Source organism: Entelurus aequoreus, linkage group LG03 (assembly GCF_033978785.1).
Source record: "Entelurus aequoreus isolate RoL-2023_Sb linkage group LG03, RoL_Eaeq_v1.1, whole genome shotgun sequence".
NCBI lineage: Eukaryota > Metazoa > Chordata > Actinopteri > Syngnathiformes > Syngnathidae > Entelurus > Entelurus aequoreus.
In genome coordinates this window covers 22,851,121-22,873,620 of record NC_084733.1, presented here as the reverse complement: position 1 = coordinate 22,873,620, position 22,500 = coordinate 22,851,121, and the positions used below count along the sequence as shown (strand labels likewise).

The 22,500-nt window shown below is 40.9% G+C and overlaps 1 protein-coding gene across 1 annotated transcript in view; it reads left to right on the top strand.

Moving 5' to 3' along the window:
- Positions 1-22,500, top strand: part of pacrg (PARK2 co-regulated) — a 506,322-nt gene that overhangs the window by 79,572 nt on the left and 404,250 nt on the right. The window contains exon 2 of the mRNA XM_062040439.1: positions 3,081-3,215. Coding sequence (XP_061896423.1) covers positions 3,081-3,215 — 135 coding nt within the window. The remainder of the gene's footprint in view (positions 1-3,080; positions 3,216-22,500) is intronic.

The window sequence follows — 22,500 nt, the reverse complement described above, 5'->3', positions numbered from 1 at the left end:
CTGTTTTCCCCTCACCTGCTGTTGATTGGCAGCCAGTCCACACCTGGTGCTAATCAGCAGGCTTTCATTCATGCCAGCCTGGCCTGCTTCTCAGTGCTCGAGGATTGATTTATGTTTGGATCTTACATGCACGACTGTTTCATGTTCTGTTTGAGTGAATTAAAATCCTCTTACCTGCTCATTGTCCTCCTGGTTCCTGCATCTTGGGGTCACAAGATGCTTATATTGATGCTTTTATTTTTTATTTTTTTCTGTATTGTGTAGTTATAATTATATGCTTTTACTTGTAATTGTATTGAATTGTGGACCCCAGGAAGACTAGTGGGTTGTTGAGGCAACCAGCTAATGGGGATCCTTAATAAAAATAAAAATAAAAATCAAATCAAATACTGCAGCCATGCGAGTTCCTGACATTAATGCTCAAAATATGATCACAATACGTAAATATTAAATGTTATTATTAATGTGCCCATTACTACATTACATATATACTGACATCATATATAAAACCTTAATGGAGGTGTTTGGATGTTTTTTAAGGGCTTTATAGGTGGAATAGGGCGACTCTCGTAGGCTCCATTGTAAGCAGACTTTTGATCACATTTATTTAATATTTAGAATGCAAAAAGAAAAATCCATGGAGAAAACATCCATCATCCTGTCTCATAATGATTCCAAAAAATGAATTCCCCTTTAAGTTAAGAGGAAATAAATTGGAGGCAAAGTAGGCAATTCCTAAGTACTGGTCATGTGCTTGTACATGCATGACTAGTAACGAGTACCTTTCACATTTGAACCAATACAGTACCAATTCCTGGTGTCGGGGAATCGCTGCTTTTGTGTTTGTTCATGTGCCAAAAAAAATACATTTGTTCAATAATAACTTTTTTTTAATTTAACTTTTACCTCAGGGCTGAGAATGATAATTGTGCTGTCCAATTCCCTTGCCATAGTCAGGAAATAGTCTTTCCCATTAAGTTGTATGTGCCAGTTTTGTCCTTTGTAGAGCCCTACAAAGTGTTTACAGTATAAGTTCGTATTACATACCAACTTTTTGTGCATCTTTGTTGTAGTTTTCATTACCAAATTTGGAAGAGTTAAAATCACCAAGAAAAAATGCTAATGCTATTCAGTAGTACCGAATTGGCTACTTTGAGGTACAGACCAATGTCCATCGGTATTATGGGGTATCAATTCACGTCAAATCAAACAGTGCTATATTTCAATACGTTTGTTGCTCCTGATATCACATCCGGTTGCAGACTTACAAGCACTTGGTCGGTAAATAAGCAGTGAAGCACATATTCTGCTGGACTGCCTCTAGGTCAGTGTTTTTCCGGAGGCACACCACCAGCAGAAATCATTAAAAAACTAAACTCAGTTGACAGTAAAAAGTATTTTTTGTTGGATATGACTTTAAACCATAACCAACCATGCATCAATATAGCTCTTGTCTCAAAGTAGGTGTACTGTCACGACCTGTCACATCACGCCGTGACTTATTTAGATTTTTTGCTGTTTTCCTGTGTGTAGTGCTTTAGTTCTTATCTTGCGCTCCTATTTTGGTGCCTTTTTCTCTTTTGTTGGTATTTTCCTGTAGCAGTTTCATGTCTTCCTTTGAGCGATATTTCCCGCATCGACTTTGTTTTCATCCTTCTTTGTAGGGACATTGTCGATTGTCATGTCATGTTCGGATGTACATTGTGGACACCATCTTTGCTCCACAGTAAGTCTTTGCTGTCGTCCAGCATTCTGTTTTTGTTTACTTTGTAGCCAGTTCAGTTTTAGCTTGGTTCTGCATAGCCTTCCCTAAGCTTCAATGCCTTTTCTTAGGGGCACTTACCTTTTGTTTATTTTTTGTTTAAGCATAAGATAACCTTTTTACCTGCACGCTGCCTCCCGCTATTTCCGACATCTACAAAGCAATTTGCTACCGGCTGCCACCTACTGATATGGAAGAGTATTACACGGTTACTCTGCCGAGCTCTAGACAGCACCGACACTCAACAACAACACATCATTTGCAGACTATAATTACTGGCTTGCAAAAAACATTTTTTGCCCCAAATAGGTGAAATTAGATCATCTCCCACGGCACACCAGACTAGAGCAGTGGTTGAAAAACACTGCTCTAGGTAATGTTACAATTTCCAAGCCGACAAAGAAAGAAAGAAGGTGCTAAGTAAAGTAAGGCTCCACTTTTCAAAATGCGCTAATTCTATGGTAATTTACATTGAATACATTGATTAGCATTAGCGATGTGGTTGCTTGTATTCCGCCACGTGACTTCTTCCCGGAAGTGAATAAAAAATGGTGGTCAACCAAGCCAAGATTGTACGCGAATTTGAACACACAAAAGTACCGGAAATTGCTAACGTTGGGTACTGGTATCAATTCCCAGGTACCAGGGTACCAAGGTACCCATCCCTAGGCGTATCCAATTAGCAGTAATATAGCACATCTTAAAAGGTGGAACCTTTATAACGTTCTATCATGCTTATTAGGCGTGGAAAACTGCAACACTGTCTGCTACGGAAATATTTGACAACCACTGACCTAAACGAACACTTATTTAGAATGGTTGTAAAATACTAGGATTTGGGATTTTTAAGATGTTTGTTTGGCACGGTACGGGCAGGTGTGATTTCTTCAATAAATGCTGTTGGCCTGACTAAAACAAAACATTTGATCTCCAAAAGATGGACAAGGAGAAATTCTATCAGCAGCAGACGCTGTGTGGCAAAGGTGATGTGAGTCTCCTTTGTTTCTCAGCGGCGCAGTAATAGCACATATCCAGCGGTGGAGGGAGAGAAAAGATGAAGCGAACAATGCCTCTGGCAATGCCTCCGGCGAAAGGGCGAACACACACACACACACACACACACACACACACACACACACACACACACACACACACACACACACACACAGCCTCCCCCTGTATCACTCAAAAGCCAGAGCCGTGGGAGTGATTTTATTCTGGCCGTGCAAGTCACTACTAATTCCATACCACAAATCTCTCACATGCTGTGTGCTTAATTCTGCCTCTTGTATTTTTCTGCTGTATGTTGTGCGGACAGGTGGCGAGTCCGCCGGCGGCGGGGGCTTTTCACGAGCGCCCCTCCAGGCCGACCATGTTTCGGAAGTTCTACGAACGCGGGGAGTTCCCGATCGTGCTGGAGCATGACACCAAAGGCAACCGTATCGCTTGGAAGGTAGGGTTACCACCTTTTGGTAAATATCCCCAAAGTCAGGGGGTTCTCAAACTTTTTTCCACAAAGTACCACCTGAGAACTCTCCAAGTACCACCCTAATGATCAACAATAAAATACAGTAGCAAAGTAGGCCTAAGTATTCACTATAAACAAGGCAGAAGTTGTATTTGGCAAGTATATTTTATATCTTGGCCACTGTTATATTGTACACATTTTGAACAGTAACACTCTGTTCGAAAGTGTAGGTATAGTATAAGTATGTTGATAGTCCAACTCACACTGACTGGTACACACAAGCTATGGAAATGATATCAGTAGAAAAAACTGCATTTAGTTTAGATAATAGTTTAGATAATAATGAGTCATATATTGGAATATGGGATCCATTATTTACAAACGTTTGTAAATTAGAGATAAATGCTTTAAAATGAAATTATCGGTATCGGTTTCAAAATTATTGGTATCGGTTTCAAAAAGTAAAATTTATGACTTTTTAAAACGCCGCTGTGTACACGGACATAGGGAGAAGTACAGAGCGCCAATAAACCTTGAAGGCACTGCCGTTGCGTGCCGGCCCAGTCACATAATATATACGGCTTTTCACACACACAAGCGAATGCAAGCCATACTTGGTCAACAGCCATACAGGTCACACTGAGGGTAGCCGTATAAACAACTTTAACACTGTTACAAATATGCGCCACACTGTGAACCCACACCAAACAAGAATGACAAACACATTTCGGGAGAACATCCGCACTGTAACACAACATAAACACAACAGAACAAATACCCAGAACCCCTTGCAGCACTAACTCTTCCGAGATGCTACAATATACACCCCACCGCTACCCCCTACCCCCACCCCCCACCTCAACCCCCCCCCCCCCCCCTCAACCCCGACCACCTCAACCTCCTAATGTTCTCTCAGGGAGTGCATGTCTCAAATTCCAAGCTGCTGTTTTGAGGCATGTTAAAAAAAATAATGAACTTTATGACTTCAATAATAAATATGGCAGTGCCATGTTGGCATTTTTTTCCTAAACTTGAGTTGATTTATTTTGGAAAACCTTGTTACATTGTTTAATGCATCCAGCGGGGCATCACAACAAAATTAGGCATAATAATGTGTTAATTCCATGACTATAAATGTCGGTATCGGTTGATATCGGTATCGGTAATTAAGAGTTGGACAATATCGTAATATCGGACATCGGCAAAAAAAGCCATTATCGGACATCTCTACTCACATTGCTTTGCCATGTTGACGACAATCATGTCTTTGATGATTTCTTTTTTTTGTTTGTTTCAATGGATATCACCCACTTCTTTTTCTCACCACTGTTCTTTACGCTCACTTTTTTTCCTTTCCCATGCTTGGAAAAACAAGGTTATGTTGATATCCAGCTATAGGCTAACACTAGCGAGTAAGACCAGATGTTTTGTGGTTTTTGGTGCGTCATCCGGCAGTGGGGGTGCTTGGAACTTGGATGTGGGATCTGAGGATGTTGTTGTGCCTTGTGCAGCCCTTTGAGACATTTGTGATTTAGGGCTATATAAATAAACTTTGATTGATTGATTGATTGATTAACTCAAATTATTGCTTGTAACTTAAAGCATAGAAATGAGCCGAGAGATAGCTTTTATCTCAAAACACTCTTAAATTGGGGCACTGGGCTGTACTTACGTCCGACCCACATTTCACATTACTGTGTTTACATTTATGAACACTTAACACGTGTTCCTAGTATGTAATTAATCATCTGGGCAAGTATCCCATCAGAGCATCTGTAACACAATAAAGGACACCGTAGAATTGAGGTGGGCAGTGCTCTATTTGTCTGTGATCATTTTCATTCATTTGATGGTCAGTGGATTTCTAAGCTACTGTATTTAATGGTCTGTCATTTCACTGTATTATATTTTATAGTGGGTGTCTTTAAATTTTTGGCAAGACTCACCTGTTATTGGTCAAATCGATTGATTGATTGATTGATTGAAACTTTTATTAGTAGATTGCACAGGACAGTACATATTCCGTACAATTGACCACTAAATGGTAACACCCGAATAAGTTTTTGAACTTGTTTAAGTCGGGGTCCACGTTAAGGCTCTAGACCAGGGGTGTCAAACTCATTTTAGATCGGGGGCCATATGGAGAAAAATCTACTCCCAAGTGGGGAGTAGATTTGTAACATTACGACACGATAACTTAAAAATAAAGACAACTTCAGAATGTTTTATTTTTGTTTAAAAATAGAAGAAGAACATTCTGAAAATGTACAAATCATAATGTTGTTGTTTTTTTTTTTACGCTTACATGTTGCGGTTTATAGTATTCTATCTTTATTTGTCGTCATTTATATTTTCTGAATAAATTATGTGATCATTTTCAACTCATTGGTGTTAATTTTCAATTTATCAAGATAAAAAAAAAAAATCAAAATCAAATTACAGGATGTTATTTATGTAGTTTGCTCATTTTCCTCGAATGGTGCACTAACATCATGTGGTTTATTTTTTATTTTTTTTACATATGTAGCATCATCTACAAAGATATAAAGAATTGCTATTCCGACATCTAGTGGACACATTTAGAACAGCAGTTTCTTTCATTCCAAAACTTTGGCTCATTTTTATACTTAGCAAACTCATCCCGCAGGCCGGATAAAACCGGTTTGCGGGCCTGATCCGGCCCTCGGGCCATACGTTTGACACCCCTGCTCTTTATGAACGATACCTGATCTGGATCATTTTCAATCGTGCTGTCATGACTAGGGATTGGTACCGCAACCCGGTTTTATAATAGCACAGTTGCCCGCGTAAAAAGTTGCAACCAGACTGAAAAAGAAGTAGCTATTAGTGCATAATTTCGGTGCTAAATGAATGCCGACCTGCAACAGGTGCTTGAGGGTGATATTGTGCAAGTAACGTTTTGCAAGTAATTTAACGACCTGAACACGCCAACCCCATCAGCCAGTTGCCACGACAACAACACATCACTTCCTCCTAATGCACCAATGACCAGGGCCTACTTAACCTAAGACGAGGATGATGGGGTTTTGGATCCACCTCCCAAACCTCCACACCCTGACCGAAAACACAGTTTGAAACAAAAAAAAGTTTTAACTCAACAGAACAGCAACAATGAAAAATGATCACCCATTTTTAAAAATAATTTTGTTCATGAATGCATCTCCTTAGTGACGAGCGCGCGCACGTATGTGCAAGTGTGATTGAAGTTAGTACAGTGCAAATAAAGTATTGGTGATCCGGGAAACTGTCTGTATTTTAGCTCAATGGTAGTGCACTGGTCTCTCGCACAGGCGATGTGGGGTTCCAGTCCCTCTTGGAGCAGGAGTAAACAACACAGCGAGAGTACACAATTGCTAGACGAAGCTGAGCTGTTTGTGTTTGACAACTATAAACACTAATCATTGCATTCTGCCGTCAAAATGGGTGCCCTCTGGCTGGGTGAGGCCCCCCGGGCTTCAGGAGGAAGAGGAAGTAAAGATGTTTTTCTCTTGTACTATCAACACACTCCATACAGTTATTTATCATTGCAAATCTTTGCTACAAACCCTTCAAATATCAAGTTGGAACGGCATGGCTCATATGGTAAAGCGGCCATGCCAGCAACTTGAAGGTTCCAGGTTTGATTCCAGCCTTCACCATCCTTCACCAGCCGAGTCATACCAAAGACTATAAAAATGGGAGCCATTGCCTCCCTGCTTGGCAGCATCAAAAGTTGGAATTGGGGGTTAAATCACCAAAATGGTTCCCGAGCACGGCCACCGCTGATGCTCACTGCTCCCCTCACCTCCCAGGGGGTGGAACAAGGGGATGGGTCAAATGCAGAGGGTAATTTCACCACACCTAGTGGTGAAATCAGTGGTACTTGGGCAAGACACGTCACCCACCTTGCTCCCAGTGCAGCTCACACTGGTGTATGACTTTGAATGGATGTTTTGTGGCGGTCGGAGGGGTCGTAGGCACAAATTGGCAGTGAAGCTTCTGTCAGATGTGACTACAAATTTAGCTTACCACCACCAATGTGAGAATGTCGACGGAATGTGAAGTGCTTTGAGTGTCAAGAAAAACAAGACACAGTTCTAATCCATTTTTATTATTATTAATAAGTATCGACATACTGTACCCACTGACCAAATTAAGTTAATTTCCTGTAGCCTACGCTCTATACCAAAAATAGACTAATTGTGAAGTCAGAAATGTCATAACTCCCTTAGGAAAAGAACAGCACTTGTGGAATTCTTAATTGCGAACTTAGAACAAATCAGGTTCGAGGTAGAGTAATTTGTAATCACACAACAATGTGCCAAAATTCTCTTGGATACTATGAGCTATATTTATTATTCACACTTCTGAAAAGGTGCCTTTGAATATTCTCAATCATCCAGGTCATTCAATTGTGTGGGCATTGAATCGATTGAAACGGAAGTGACCAGATTGTTTTAAAGTTAAAGTACCACTGATAGTCACTAGGGTTGCAAAATACCGGGAATATTCAAAGTTGGAAACTTTCCATGGGAATTAACGGGAATATATGGGAATTAACGGGAATTCATAATAAAGATTGAATGCAACATGCTAGATCTTGCAGCATGATTATTAGCTAAAACAACCTGATTTATTGCAAATTCAGTAGAATTTCAACCCTGCACTGTGCATTCCTCCATCACATGTGCAGTGCATTCTTCCATCACATGCACAGATAATTCCCAGCATGCTACACACTACAGTACCACCACCAGTCTCATAATGAACCGAAAGGCTGTGTACATTTGCAAATACTGTGCAAAGGGCTACGTCAACAATGCCACAAAGATGCAGCAGCATATAGTCAAGTGACCAATAATATATAATTATTGTAATTCAATAATCAAAAAATGGTCAGTATTTCCAATCTTCCCGGGCTTAATTTCCCGTGGTAAATTTCCAGAAAGTTTCCGGAAATTTACCGGAAACTTTCCAACCCTTTGCAACCCTAATAGTCACACACACACTAAGTATGGTGAAATTACCCTGTGCATTTGACCCATCCCCTTGTTCCACCCACTGGGAGGTGAGGGTAGCAGTGGGCAGCAGCGGTGGCTGCGCTTGGGAATCATTTTTGGTGATTTAACCCCCAATTCCAACCCTTGATGCTGAGTGCCAAGCAGGGAGGTAATGGGTCCCACTTTTATAGTCTTTGGTATGACTCGGCCGGGGTTTAAACTCACGAGCTACCGATCTTAGGGCGGACACTCTTGAAGATGTTTTGCCTCTCATCTGAGTAGACTTACTCAGAATCAGAATAGTTTTTACTGCCATTGTTTGAGAACGGGTTCACAAACTAAGATGTTTTCTTGGTGCAATCGAGCAACATAAAACACATATAAATAATTAGCTCTTTGCGGGTGTAAGAGCACGCGGACACACAATTTACGCACAAAAACAAACAAAAGCACTGAGGCAGCCATGATCGGCGCCATGATATCATCATCAGTTCATGTTGTAGTCTGAAAGCATGGTCCAGGATCCAAAGTATTTATCTTCTCTAAAAGGGGATACGCCCAAACAGGGATGGTTACGCTCTAATTTGGTGCAAAACGACAATTGTTAAGATCCAATGACGTTTTATTTCTTGTTACGATACAGGGTGGTAGAAGATGGCACAGAATGCAGGAACGTAGTTTTAGCTCTACTTATTCATATTTAATATTTAATCTAATCCAAAATGTGAATATGTGTGATTGTGTGTAGCGATTATCTGATGAGTGTTACCAGGAGTGTTAAGCGAGAGGCGGAAGTCCAAGGGGGCCAGGCAAGCTCGGAGATCCGGAGACAGGCAGGAGGTCCGGGGCAAGAGTGAGGCGTCAAAGTCCGTGTCCAGGCGGGAGGTCGAGATCCAAAGAGGCAGCCAGGGGAACCAGAGGGAATACGGGGAGACGAGACACACCGTTCGTCATCAGGGGAACGGAGGAATGCTGCTGGAACAACACGAGACAAATGAAACACAGAGGACGAGAAAACACAGAGAGAGAGAGAGAGAGCATAGAGCAGGGATGTCCAAAGTGCGGCCCGTGGGCCATTTGCGGCCCGCAGGTAATTTTTTAACGGCCCCACGGCACATTCTAAAAATACGATAAACAAAACAGAAAAACATAAAAAGTAGTATAAAAGAGTAAACAGGTGACAATACAATGTTGCTATGTTGACTCTAATAACAGTAAGCTGTCATGCAGGCTGTTTCTTTCTTTAAAACATAATAATGAATCAAAAACAATGTTATTATGAATTATTGACCTATTCAAGGCTCCAATTAGGTCACATTAAATATTCCACTTTGAGATATTTTTTGGGGAAAATGTTGCATATTTTGTGTTTGCCATATAAAAAACTATGTTTTGTTTTTTTAAAGAAGGGCCTAAAATGAACAAACAAGGAACATAATAAACAACAATACAAGTTATAATTGACGGATAGATCTGAAGTTGATTTCGAGACTATTGTGTTAACAGTTTGAAAAAAAAAAACAATTTATTTTTTAACACTTTACTGAGCAGGACCCTTTTGGATCCCCAATAATTTTAGTGGGACTTTTTTTTTTTTTAAGTGTCATTGCTCAAAAAATAATAATAAATTAAAATCAATGTTGTTATGAGTTATGTCATGAGCTCCAATTATTATATAATCTGAAATGTTCCACTTTAAAATTTTAATGGGGGAAAATATTTAATATTTGGTGTTTTTTCCATAAAAAACTGGGTTTTCTTTGACAAAAAAGGCATACAACTTAAATCTAAAAAAAAAAAACGTTATATTGACAGATATACCTAATGTTGATCTAGATATTTAAACTTTGAATAATATTAATAATAATAATACTAAATAATGACATTTTTTAATTTTTTTTTAACCTAAACCCTTTGGAGTCCCCGGTATCAAGCCTGAGTGGAGGCCTAAATGTATATTTTTATACATATATTGTATTGGTTTTTAAAATAAAAAATATCAAAATGGCCCCCGCTTGCTTTGATTTTTCAGTGGAAAAAGTTTGGACACCCCTGGCATAGAGCTTGCGGAAGTTGGCTTACTGTACGAAACAGGAAACTACGTTCCGGCCCGGAACGCAGGTTTGCACTGGCTTAAGAAGCCCAAGGAGCTCATCAGTGACAGGTGTGTAGAGTGCTGATCGATTGCAAATTGAATGCAGCCGCCTGTTGCAGCCGAAGTGCTGCAAGTGCGTGCTTAGAGGTGCGCGCTTGGAGGTGCACTCAGCCCAGCACACAGATGAATGCACATTGGAATGCGCCCGGGCAGTGACATTTCTAACCTGATAGGATGCACACATCGTTGTTACCATTCCATTCAGTTGTATCAATCGTCAAAGGGGCACCTGAATGTAAAAGCTATCTCGAAGTAAGGCCCTTTCCTGCCATTCAATATTTTTACGATGTATTTTAGAACAAATCAACTTTATTTATAAAACACATTTAAAAAATTTACCACAAGGGGTAGCCAAAGTGCTGTACAATGGGCAGGTTAAAAGATAATACGAGAACCGAGCAAACACAACACAACACAAACAGAACACGATAAAAAATAAATAAATAAAATAAATAAAACATAAAAACAGGTTCACAGCAGGTGTATTATAGGGCGCCATTGCAGGATGGATATCACTCAATGTTAAAAGCCATGGAATAAAAGTATGTTTTTAAGAGAGATTTGAAAACAGGAAGAGAGGAGGCTTGTCTAACATTCAGAGGTAGGTCGTTCCAGAGCTTGGGAGCAGCAGTGGCGAAAGCTCTGTCACCTCAACAACAAGGTGAAAAAAAATACTAGCATGTCTGTTGTTGACTACAAACTACATACATATCTGACTTCTGCAAGAAGACGCGATTGCATGCAACATTACATTCCCCATCATTTTAATTGGGCTGAATTAATTTTTTTTTTTACAGATTATGAGCCTATTTTGCCAACACGAAAACAACCACTTGAGCAGCCTTTTAGTTATTGTGGAAAGAAACAACAATCCATGGGGGACGGCGTGGCGCTGTTTGGGAGAGTGGTTGTGCCATCAACCTGAGGGTTCCTGGTTCAATCCCCACCTTCTACCAATCTAGTCACGTCCGTTGTGTCCTTGAGCAAGACACTTCACCCTTGCTCCTGATAGGTCCTGGTTAGCGCCTTGCAAGGCAGCTCCCGCCATCAGTGTGTGAATGTGTGTGTGAATGGGTGAATGTGGAAATAGTGTCAAAGCGCTTTGAGTTCCTTAAAAAAAAAAGGTAGAAAAGCGCTATACAAGTATAACCCATTTTCCATGTAAAGTACAAAGCTACTGAGACCAAACACAAAAAAAACCCCTACATCCCACATATTCAGTTCTGCACTCCTATTGTCAGAAGCAAACCTGTTGTCGGTTTAGGAGCACTACTTGTTGTCATTTTGCAACGTTGACCTCACAGTCTGAGCTACAATGTGAGCTGTAGTCCTGCAGGAGGCAGTGTGGATTAGCTCACACCAGCCATTCTGGCGCCACACACAGAATCCATCACTCACAAATCCAAGAAGAAAACAACAACAAACAAATATATATATATGGTATATCCACATACATACATATATATATATGTACATATATATGTGTATATGTGTGCATTTCTGTACATGTGGCATCAAAGTGCAAGCCTCCATAGAGCCATTAGACTGCTGAATGGCTCTATGTGTGGGATGCATGCATGCATGGATGGATGGCTAGATAGACACATTCTCCTAATCACCACCTTGCTTTAGCTCCCGCTATGCTGCCAGCCATTCCATAACTTCACCGCCATAATGACTTTTAGTCATTTTAGCACAATACATGAATCAAACAAACGATGCCCTTTCCGACACACCTCAAAGAGAGACGGTATAGAGTCACCGAGCTCACGCTGGTTAGCTGTCCGTCTCCCGGAGGAAACACGGCACAAACGTGTCTCCGCCGGCATGAATTATTGATGTGAAATGTTCAAATGATCCGCGCGTTTGTCAAAAATAATGGATTTGTTTTGTTCTTTGTTCATCAAAAGGCTCAAAGCAAATGTGTGCTTCTGTGTGAAACTGCTGTTGTATCTAATTAGGCTCTTTGTTCAACATCTGGACACATCTTTGGTTATTTTTTTTTATTTCCGGGGTCTTCCAGGTCGGAAGCCGCTGGTGTATGTGCTTAGGAAATCGGTTCCAATATGCCGCCATGATCGCGGTAAGTGGAGAAGCGGGGCTGCTTCGTGTTTTGACTGAGCCGCCCTGGAGCCACTGGTTCAACAGAGCAGCTCCGGATCAATCTGGGTCTGAGAGATCAGCCATCTAGCAAATAAAGTGTTGCGTAAAGTGAGACAGGGGAGATTCTCTTGGAAGTGGATGGATTTTGTTTCGTTGTACTCAAGCTAGTTTGTCTCTATTGATAACAATCCCCCATCACATTTGCGTCAACGGTTTTACAGATGTTGCGATAGGAATGAAAAATAAAAGAGATATCCCATAATGGCTTTTTTGCCGATATCCGATATTCCGATATTGTCGAACTCTTAATTACCGATTCCCTTATCAACCGATACCGATATATACAGTCGTGGAATTAACACATTATTATGCCTAATTTTGTTGTGATGCATTAAACAATGTAACAAGGTTTTCCAAAATAATTCAACTCAAGTTATGGAAAAAAATGGCGTTATGGCACTGCCATATTTATTATTGAAGTCACAAAGTGCATTATTTTTTTTAACATGCCTCAAAACAGCTTGGAATTTGGGACATGCTCTCCCTGAGAGAGCATGAGGAGGTTGAGGTGGGTGGGGTTGGGGGGGGGGGGGTGCAGGGTTTTGTAGGGGATAGCGGGGGTGTATATTGTAGCGTCCCGGAAGAGTTAGTGCTGCAAGGGGTTCTGGGTATTTATTCTGTTGTGTTTATGTTGTGTTACGGTGTGGATGTTCTCCCGAAATGTGTTTGTCATTCTTGTTTGGTGTGGGCTCACAGTGTGGCACATATTTGTAACAGTGTTAAAGTTGTTTATACGGCCACCTTCAGTGTAACCTGTATCAGATCAGATCACATCAGATCAGATCAGATCAGAAGATCAGATCAGATCAGATCAGATCAGATCAGAAGATCAGATCAGATCAGAATAGTTTTATTGCCATTTTTTGAGAACGGGTTCACAAACTAGGAACTTTTCTTGGTGCAAACGTGCGACATAAAACACATATAACACATATTTGGTAATAAAAAGAGCTGTGACTGAGCTATCAGATAGACTTAGAAGGGATTCAAGGAATTCAAGGAGCTGCTGTTAGGAGTTCTTGTTCATTTGCCTGATGGCCGAGGGGAAAAAACTGTTCAGGTGGCGGGAGGTGTGGGTCTGGATGGAGCGTAGTCTCCTGCCTGAGGGGAGAGGGGAGAATAGTGTGTGTCCAGGGTGAGAAGAGTCAGCTGTGATCCGACCCACACGCCTCCTGGTCCTGGAGGAGAACAAGTCCTGGAGGGATGGGAGCTTGCAGCCAATCACCTTCTCCGCAGTATGGCTATTGACCAAGTATGAATTGCATTCACTTGTGTGTGTGAAAAGCCGAAGATATTATGTGACTGCGCCGGCACGCAAAGGCAGTGCCTTTAAGGTTTATTGGTGCTCTGTACTTCTCCCTACGTCCGTGCACACAGAGGCGTTTTAAGAAGTCATAAATGTAACTTTTTGAAACCGATACCGATAATTTCCGATATTACATTTTAAAGCATTTATCGGCCGATAATATCGGACTGCCGATATTATCGGACATCTCTAAAAAAATAGGAAATCAAACAAAAAAGTTCAGCACTCGTAACAACAGCAGCTACAATGGTCTTGTCCAGCGTTGCCAGACATACTAAAATTATCGGACTTGTATGACAATTAAGCCATCTGTACCATGTGCGATTAATAATCCCAAAACTCCCATAATGTACAAAACCAGTGAAGTTGGCACGTCGTGTAATTCGTAAATAAAAACAGAATACAATGATTTGCAAATTATTTTCAACTAAGGCTTCATAGTGCGCCACACATTTTCAATGGGAGACAAGTCTGGACTACAGACAGGCCAGTCTAGTACCTTTTTAATATTAAACCACGCTGTTGTAACACGTGGCTTGGCATTGGTGTCTTGCTGAAATAAGCAGGGGCGTCCATTATAACGTTGCTTGGATGGCAACATATATTGCTCCAAAACCTGTATGTACCTTTCAGCATTAATGGTGTCTTCACAGATGTGTAAGTTACCCATGCCTTGGGCACTAATACACCCCCTTACCATCACAGATGCTGGCATTTGAACTTTGCGACTATAACAATCCGGGTGGTTCTTTATCTCTTTGTTCCGGAGGACACAACGTCCACAGTTTCCAAAAACAATTTGAAATGTGGACTCGTCAGACCACAGAACACTTTTCCACTTTGCATCAGTCTATCTTAGATAAGCTCGGGCCCAGCGAAGCCGGCAGCGTTTCTGGGTGTTGTTGATAAATGGCTTTCGCTTTGCATAGTAGTTTTAACTTGCACTTACAGATGTAGCGACCAACTGTAGTTACTGACAGTGGTTTTCTGAAGTGTTCCTGAGCCCATGTGGTGATATCCTTTACACTGATGTCTCTTTTTGATGAGACATCCAATCATCGCTTACGTGCAGTGATTTCTCCAGATTCTCTGAACCTTTTCATGACATTACAGATTGAGATGGTGAAATCCCTAAATTCCTTGCAATAACTCGTTGAGAAATGTTGTTCTTAAACTGTTCGACAATTTGCTCACGCATTTGTTGACAAAGTGGTGACCCTCGCCCCATCCTTGTTTGTGAATGACTGAGCATTTCATGGAAGCTGCTTTTATACCCAATCATGGCATCCACCTGTTCCCAATTAGACTGTTCACCTGTGGGATGTTCCAAATAAGTGTTTGATGAGCATTCCTCAACTTTCTCAGTCCCTTTTGCCACTTGTGCCAGCTTTTTTGAAACATGTTGCAGGCATCGAATTCCAAATGAGCTAATATTTGCAAAAAATAACAACGTTTTCCAGTTTGATCATTAAGTATCTTGTCTTTGCAGTCTATTCAATTGAATATAGGTTGAAAAGGATTTGCAAATCATTGTATTCTGTTTTTATTTACTATTTACACAACATGCCAACTTCACTGGTTTTGAGTTTTGGATGTAAGTTCAGTCCAATAACCGTCTGAAATGTTGCGACCATTCTGCTGATAATTACATTTCATACCTGTTAAAATGACATTCTATCTATCCATCGTATATCATTCCATCCCTAACGTCAACATTCACCATCAAAGGATCCCTCGCGATGTGTTTTATTTGGGTTATTGCACTGCTGCCGCGTGTGTGGCCTTCACAGCGCCTGTGAGTTGACAAGTACGCAGAGGAATGCAAGCAAACTAAATGTCAAGGGCGAGTCGGGGAAAAAAAAAAAAGAGGAAAGGTTGTATCTGAAAGGCAATTTGGCTCTGGAGAGGTAAAAGCCTCAGCTGTAATGGCGTGCCTAGGTAAAAGCTTTACACGTATAGGAAACATGTGCGGTGGAAAGATAAGAGCAAAAACATGTGCAGGTGTGTGCGTGTGTGTATTTGGACCCTACCTAAATGTATAGGGCCAAAGAGCATGGTAATCAACTCCTGTGCTGGTGCCAAATAGAGAGAAAGTGAGAAGAAAGCTGAAGACAACGCCACAGGGACAAGCCGTCGACATGGCAGCCGCTTGGCTGGCGGTTATAATGGATGAGCTGACGTCTCGCGTTGCCTGCGAGGCTTGCATCCACCCTCTGTGCCACCTTCTGGTGCAGGTATACATACCGTTGTTAGGATTTCCAACTCTAGAAAGACATTTGGGCGGCAAAATTATTTAAAAGAAATGCTAGCATATATATATACAGATTCCCCTTTAAATAGTTTAATCCAGGGGTGTCAAACGTACGGCCCGAGGGCCGGATCAGGCCCGCGAACAGGTTTTATCCGGCCCGCGGGATGAGTTTGCTAAGTATAAAAATGAACCTGAAATTTTTGAATGAAAGAAACAGCTGTTCTAAATGTGTCCACTAGATGGCACAATAGCAATTATTTGTATCTTTGTAGATGATGCTACATATGTACAAAATAAACCTCATGATGTTAGTACATCAGTCGAGGAAAATGATCAAACTGCATAAATAACATCTTGTAATTTGATTTTGATATAATTGTTTTATCTTGATAGATTGAAAATGAACACCAATGAGTTGACTGATGAACATTATCACATAATTTATTCAGAAAATATAAATAACGACAAAAAAAGTATATATACTATTAACCCCAACAGGTAATTGTAAAAAAAACAACAACTTTATAATTTGTACAATTTCAGAATGTGCTTGTTCTATTTTTAAACAAATAAAACAATCTGAAGTTGTCTTTATTTTTAAGTTATCGTGCCGTGATTTTACCAGTCCGGCCCACTTGGGAGTAGATTTTTCTCCATGTGGCCCCCCATCTAAAATGAGTTTGACACCCCTGGTTTAATCAATAAACAAACTGTCAATTACTTACTGGCAATGATTTGCCAATGTATTAATGAATCATATTTGATACTATACCGCCTCTAAAAAGTACCGGACCCCCCCCCCATCGTCGTCACGTCATGACATTGCTGGTTTACGAGCAGAGGAGCATGTTCGGCAACGCACAATCACAGAGTACTTACAAGCAGACAAGGTGTTTAGACAGAAAAGGAAGAATGGACGCATTTTGTCTTAAAAACTAACGATAAAGGGGAAGTTATAACACTGAAATTGTGTCAACAGAAGTACCACAGATAAATTAACACTTTTGTAGCAACTGGGATTAACCATGATTAATCCAAATCCAAAAGTGCGATTAATTCGATTTTTAAATAAGTAATCATTTGACAACACTAATACAACCACTTCCAACCCGCTTTACTTGATGGCGGCCATGTTTTTCAACCAATCCCGTTTACATTTGACAGACACCACGCCCTAAATTTACAATGGGTATTTCATATTGTGGCGACTTCCGCCCGAGTGCAGCTGGGATAGGCTCCAGCCCCCCCGTGACCCTGAGAGGGACAAGCGATAGCAAATGGATGGATGGATGGTATTTCATATTGAACTGGTGTCCTCGTCAGAAAAATAATAGCACAGGAAACACAATAGAGTAGTCAATCAATCAATCAAAGTTTATTTATATAGCCCTTAATCACAACTGTCTCAAAGGGCTGCACAAGCCACAACGACATCCTCAGATCCCACATCAGGGCAAGAAAAAAACCCAACCCAATGGGATACAATGAGAAACCTTGGAGGGGACCGGTGCAATGGACGTCGAGTGGATCTAGTTAATAATGTGAGAGTCCAGTCCATAGTGGGGCCAGCAGGGGATCATCTATAGAGCGTTTTCTATTCGGGCTCCAGTACTATGGAATGCCCTCCCGGTAACAGTTAGAGATGCTACCTCAGTAGAAGCATTTAAGTCCCATCTTAAAACTCATTTGTATATTCTAGTCTTTAAATAGACCCCCTTTTTTAGACCAGTTGATCTGCCGTTTCTTTTCTTTTCTCCTCTGCCCCCCTCTCCCTTGTGGAGGGGGAGTTACACAGGTCCAGGTGGCCATAGATGAAGTGCTGGCTGTCCAGAGTCAGGACCCGGGGTAGACCGCTCGCCTGTGCATCGGTCGGGGACATCTCTGCGCTGCTGACCCATCTCCGCTCAGGATGGTCTCCTGCTGACCCCACTATGGACTGGACTCTCACTATTAAGGGTAGATCCACTATGGACTGAACTTTTCACAATATTATGCTAGACCGACTCGACGTCCTAGAGGGACTGGGTTGAGTTTTGCTTTGCCCTGATGTGGGATCTGAACCGAGGATGTCGTTGTGGCTTGTGCAGCCCTTTGAGACACTTGTGATTTAGGGCTGTATAAATAAACATTGATTGATTGATTGATCTTGAGTGGAGACAAGTCAGCACCTCAGAGACGTCCCAGACTGATGCACAGATGAGTGGTCCAACCCGGGTCCCGACTTTGAACAGCTAGCGCCTCATCTGCGGTCACCTAATAACCTCTCCACGCAGGAGAGGGGGCCAGAGCAGAAAAGAGACGGCAGATCAACTGCTCTAATAGGGGGGTCTTTTTAAAGGCTAACGTAGAGTACGTTTTGACAAAGTGTACCCTTTCGTGTCCAGCGGTTACAGACTAGAATAGTTGGTTTATGGGAAAAAAATGCCTGCAAACAGCCTAAACGCATTTTTGTTTGATGGCGGCCATGTTTTTTAAACGATCCTGCTCAAATTTGACAGACGTGTGCTTGTTCGTCCCCTGAAAGTGTGTACCAAATTGTGTGGTGCTCCGGCGAAGACGCCCTGCATTTATTTATATTGGACTATGACAGAAATTCCATCCGATTAATGCAGGTTCAACTCTGGAGGTTAATAACAGCGCCACCATGTGGCGTCTTTGTCAGGAAAATAATAGCACCGAGGTTAATAACAGCGCCACCATGTGGCGTCTTTGTCAGGAAAATAATAGCACCGAGGTTAATAACAGCGCCACCATGTGGCGTCTTTGTCAGGAAAATAATAGCACCGGAAACACAGGGGGTGCATTTTGACCAATGTTTACCCTTTTGTGTGCAGAGGTACAGCAGCAGAGGAGTGGACTCACACAAAGAAATGCGCGCGTTTTTTGACCAATTTTGCTCAAATTTGACAGGTTATGTGCTTGTCAGTCCCCTGAATGTGTGTTCCAAATTCTGTGGCGACATGAAGGGTCCCTTCATATTAAACTGTGAGAGAAAATCAATCCAATTCATGGAGGTTCAGCTTTGGGGGATTAATAACAGCGTCACCGTATGGTGTCTTTGTCAGAAATATGATTGCACAATCAACACAGTGGTGGTGCACGTCCTGACCAATTTTCATCCTTTTTGTATGCGGCGGTTCCAGGAGTACAAGCGTTCGCTTGCACAGACAAATACATACAGTCATGTTAAATACAGTTTCCCCTGATAAATGCTTTAAAATGTAATATCGGAAATGATCGGTATCGGTTGCAAAATTATCGGTATCGGTTTCAAAGAGTAATATTTATGATTTTTTAAAACGCCGCTGTGTTATAGGACGTAGGAAGAAGTACAGATAACAAGGTTATCTGGCACTTTGCATGCCGGCCCAGTCACATAATATTTATGGCTTTTGACACACTCACAAGTGAATGCAAGGCATACTTGGTCAACAGCCATACAGGTCACACTGAGGGTGGCCGCACCGTAACACAACATAAACACAACAGAACAAATACCCAGAACCCCTTGCAGCACTAACTCTTCCGGGACGCTACAATATACACGCCCCGCTACCCCCTACCACCCCCACCTCAACCTCGCCCACCTCAACCTCCTCATGCTCTCTCAGGGAGAGCATGTCCCAAATTCCAAGTTGCTGTTTTGAGGCATGTTAAAAAAAATAATGCACTTTATGACTTCAATAATAAATATGGCAGTGCCATGTTGGCATTTATTTTCCATAACTTGAGTTGAAGTCAAGTCAAGTCAAGTCAAGTCAACTTCATTTGTATAGCACATTTTCAACAACTTTTTAGATTGCACCAAAGTGCTTTACAGGTTAAAAAAGCATGGAGCAAACAAAAAACAAACAAAAAAAAAACCAACAACAAAAAAAAAAAAAAACAACTAAGCAAAACAAAAAAACAAAAAACAAACAAAGAACATAAACAATGAGTGTGCTAAACAAGATAATGCAAATGCAATACGGTAAAAGGGGTCGAATAAAAAGTTTAAAAAAAATTTGCAGAATAAAAAATAAATAAATAAATAAATAAAATAAAAAAAAAAAAAAAAAAAAAAAATAATAATAATAATAATAAAATAAAATAAAATAATAAAAGTGCTACAAATTGAAAAATACAACTAAAGCGAAGGGGCTTTAGTCGTTCTATTATTTTGGAAAACCTTGTTACATTGTTTAATGCATCCAGCGGGGCATCACAACAACATTAGGCATAATGATGTGTTGATTCCACGACTGTGTATATCGGTATCGGTTGATATCGGTATCGGTAATTAAAGAGTTGGACAATATCGGGATATCGGCAAAAAAGCCATTATCGGACATCTCTAGTTTACCCCAAAAAACTTTATTTTAGTGATTGCCTATCTTCATCTTGACCTTTGAGCTCCCGTGTTGGCCGGACACTCTTGCTTTTTGTTCTGTATGCTTTATAACTCCTGTTGTGTTCCTGCTTTATCTATTGCCCTTTTGTGCTTTTTACAAGATCTGTCTGGGGCAAACAAAACGACATTTCATAAAAAAACAAACATCAATGCAAACCTGATTTCAGCCCGAGTTGGGGTGGTGTGGTGCATATGTGCATGTGTGTGTGTGTGTGTGTGTGTGGTAGTGGGGTGGGGTGGGGGTTCAATCAATTAATCTGATCAAGCGCTTGAGGAAATGGAGAGCATAAGCGCTCCTCAGGGATGGATATCCATCTCCTTGGTGATGATTGAATTACACACAGAGTGAAAGTTGGCATTGGAGAAAGGAGGGGCCACTGAGAAATGAGGTGGTTAGGGTGACAAAAGATGAGGGAGCGCATACTTGATACGAATATGGGAAGATGAAAGACAAAAGAATGAAATTGAGCGAAAAAAAAAAGTTGGGGGGGGGGCAATGTCGAAGCAACAATGGAGGAAGGCTCTTATTACCCCCCCTTCCAGCCTTTCAACCCCCACCCCGATCCATTTACATTTTTATATGACGTACCTTGCTGCAGATAAGCTGTTCTCTTGACAGCTGTATTGTGTGGCACGGTGCCCTTAAATCACTCTGCGCCTGTGTCAATTCGCAGCTGCAGAGCTTCTGTGGACAAATTTGTCATTTACGCGCCAGTAAATCTTCATGTAAGGGCGAGCACCAGTGGAGATGCTTTTTTTTTGCAAAATGGCTATGGTTTACTGTCTACATTGTGAATACCAAACCATCGAAGAAGCTTGAAATCCTCTCTTCTTACTCTTACACAGAGCAACATAGGGGAACATAGAGGGGAACCGCACTTTTTTGGGGAATTTTGCCTATCATCCACAGTGTCTTCATCCCTATGTAAGACAAAAACACACGTTTTTCCTTTTTTAATGCAGTCTAAGTTGTAAAATACGACCAATTCGAGGTGGTTAACAACACAGCTAATGGAGTACACTATTCTGCCCATAAAGCTCTCTACAAAAACATGCAAAAGCTGCCAACAATACCTAATTCACCTGTCGTGACCTGAATAATAACCAAGTATCAGGAGTATTGTTATTATGAACCCTAACACAAACAAACATTTTTTGTGGAGTTAACTAGGTTATGCTGCTATAATATGGCATATTGAGCCGGTGAGCTGGTGCATCGCCTCTGAGTTGGTGAGAGTTAATTCTCGAATATAAATGATGCCTCTCACCTGGATAGTAAAAGGATTAATCAATCAAACTTTATTTATAAAGCACTTTTCATACATAAAAGAAATGCAGCACAAAGTGCTTTGCAGAATTAAAAACAATACCCCGATGACTCACAGCCCCCATCGTCGCACCCACACATACGCACACAAGCACGCACGCACACAAATACCAAAGCCAAACATACGCACACACACACACGCACACACGCACGGATATCCATCCATCCATCCATTTTCTTAGAGCAATAGAATGCATGGCTGAGTACAGAGGAGCCAGGTGAGTAAACACTATCACAGGTACCATCTGCACCAGGAGGTCATCAGACCATGGCCACCAAGACCAAGCGCTCCTGGTACTGGTACCGGTACTAAAATTATTTCAGTACTTTTTGGTACTTTTCTAAATAAAGAGGACCACAAAAAAATTGCATTATTGGCTTTATTTAAAAAAAAACTCTTAGGGTACATCAAACATATGTTTCTTATTGCAGTTAAGTTCTTAAATAAAATAGTGAACATATAAGACAACTTGTCTTTTAGTAGTAAGTAAGCAAACAAAGGCTCCTAATTTAGACATATGCAGTAACATATTGTGTCATTTATCATTCTATTTATTATTTTGTCAAAATTATTAAGGACAAGTGGTAGAAAATGAATTATTAATCTACTTGTTCATTTACTGTTAATATCTGCTTACTTTCTCTTTTAACATGTTCTATCTACACTTCTGTTAAAAT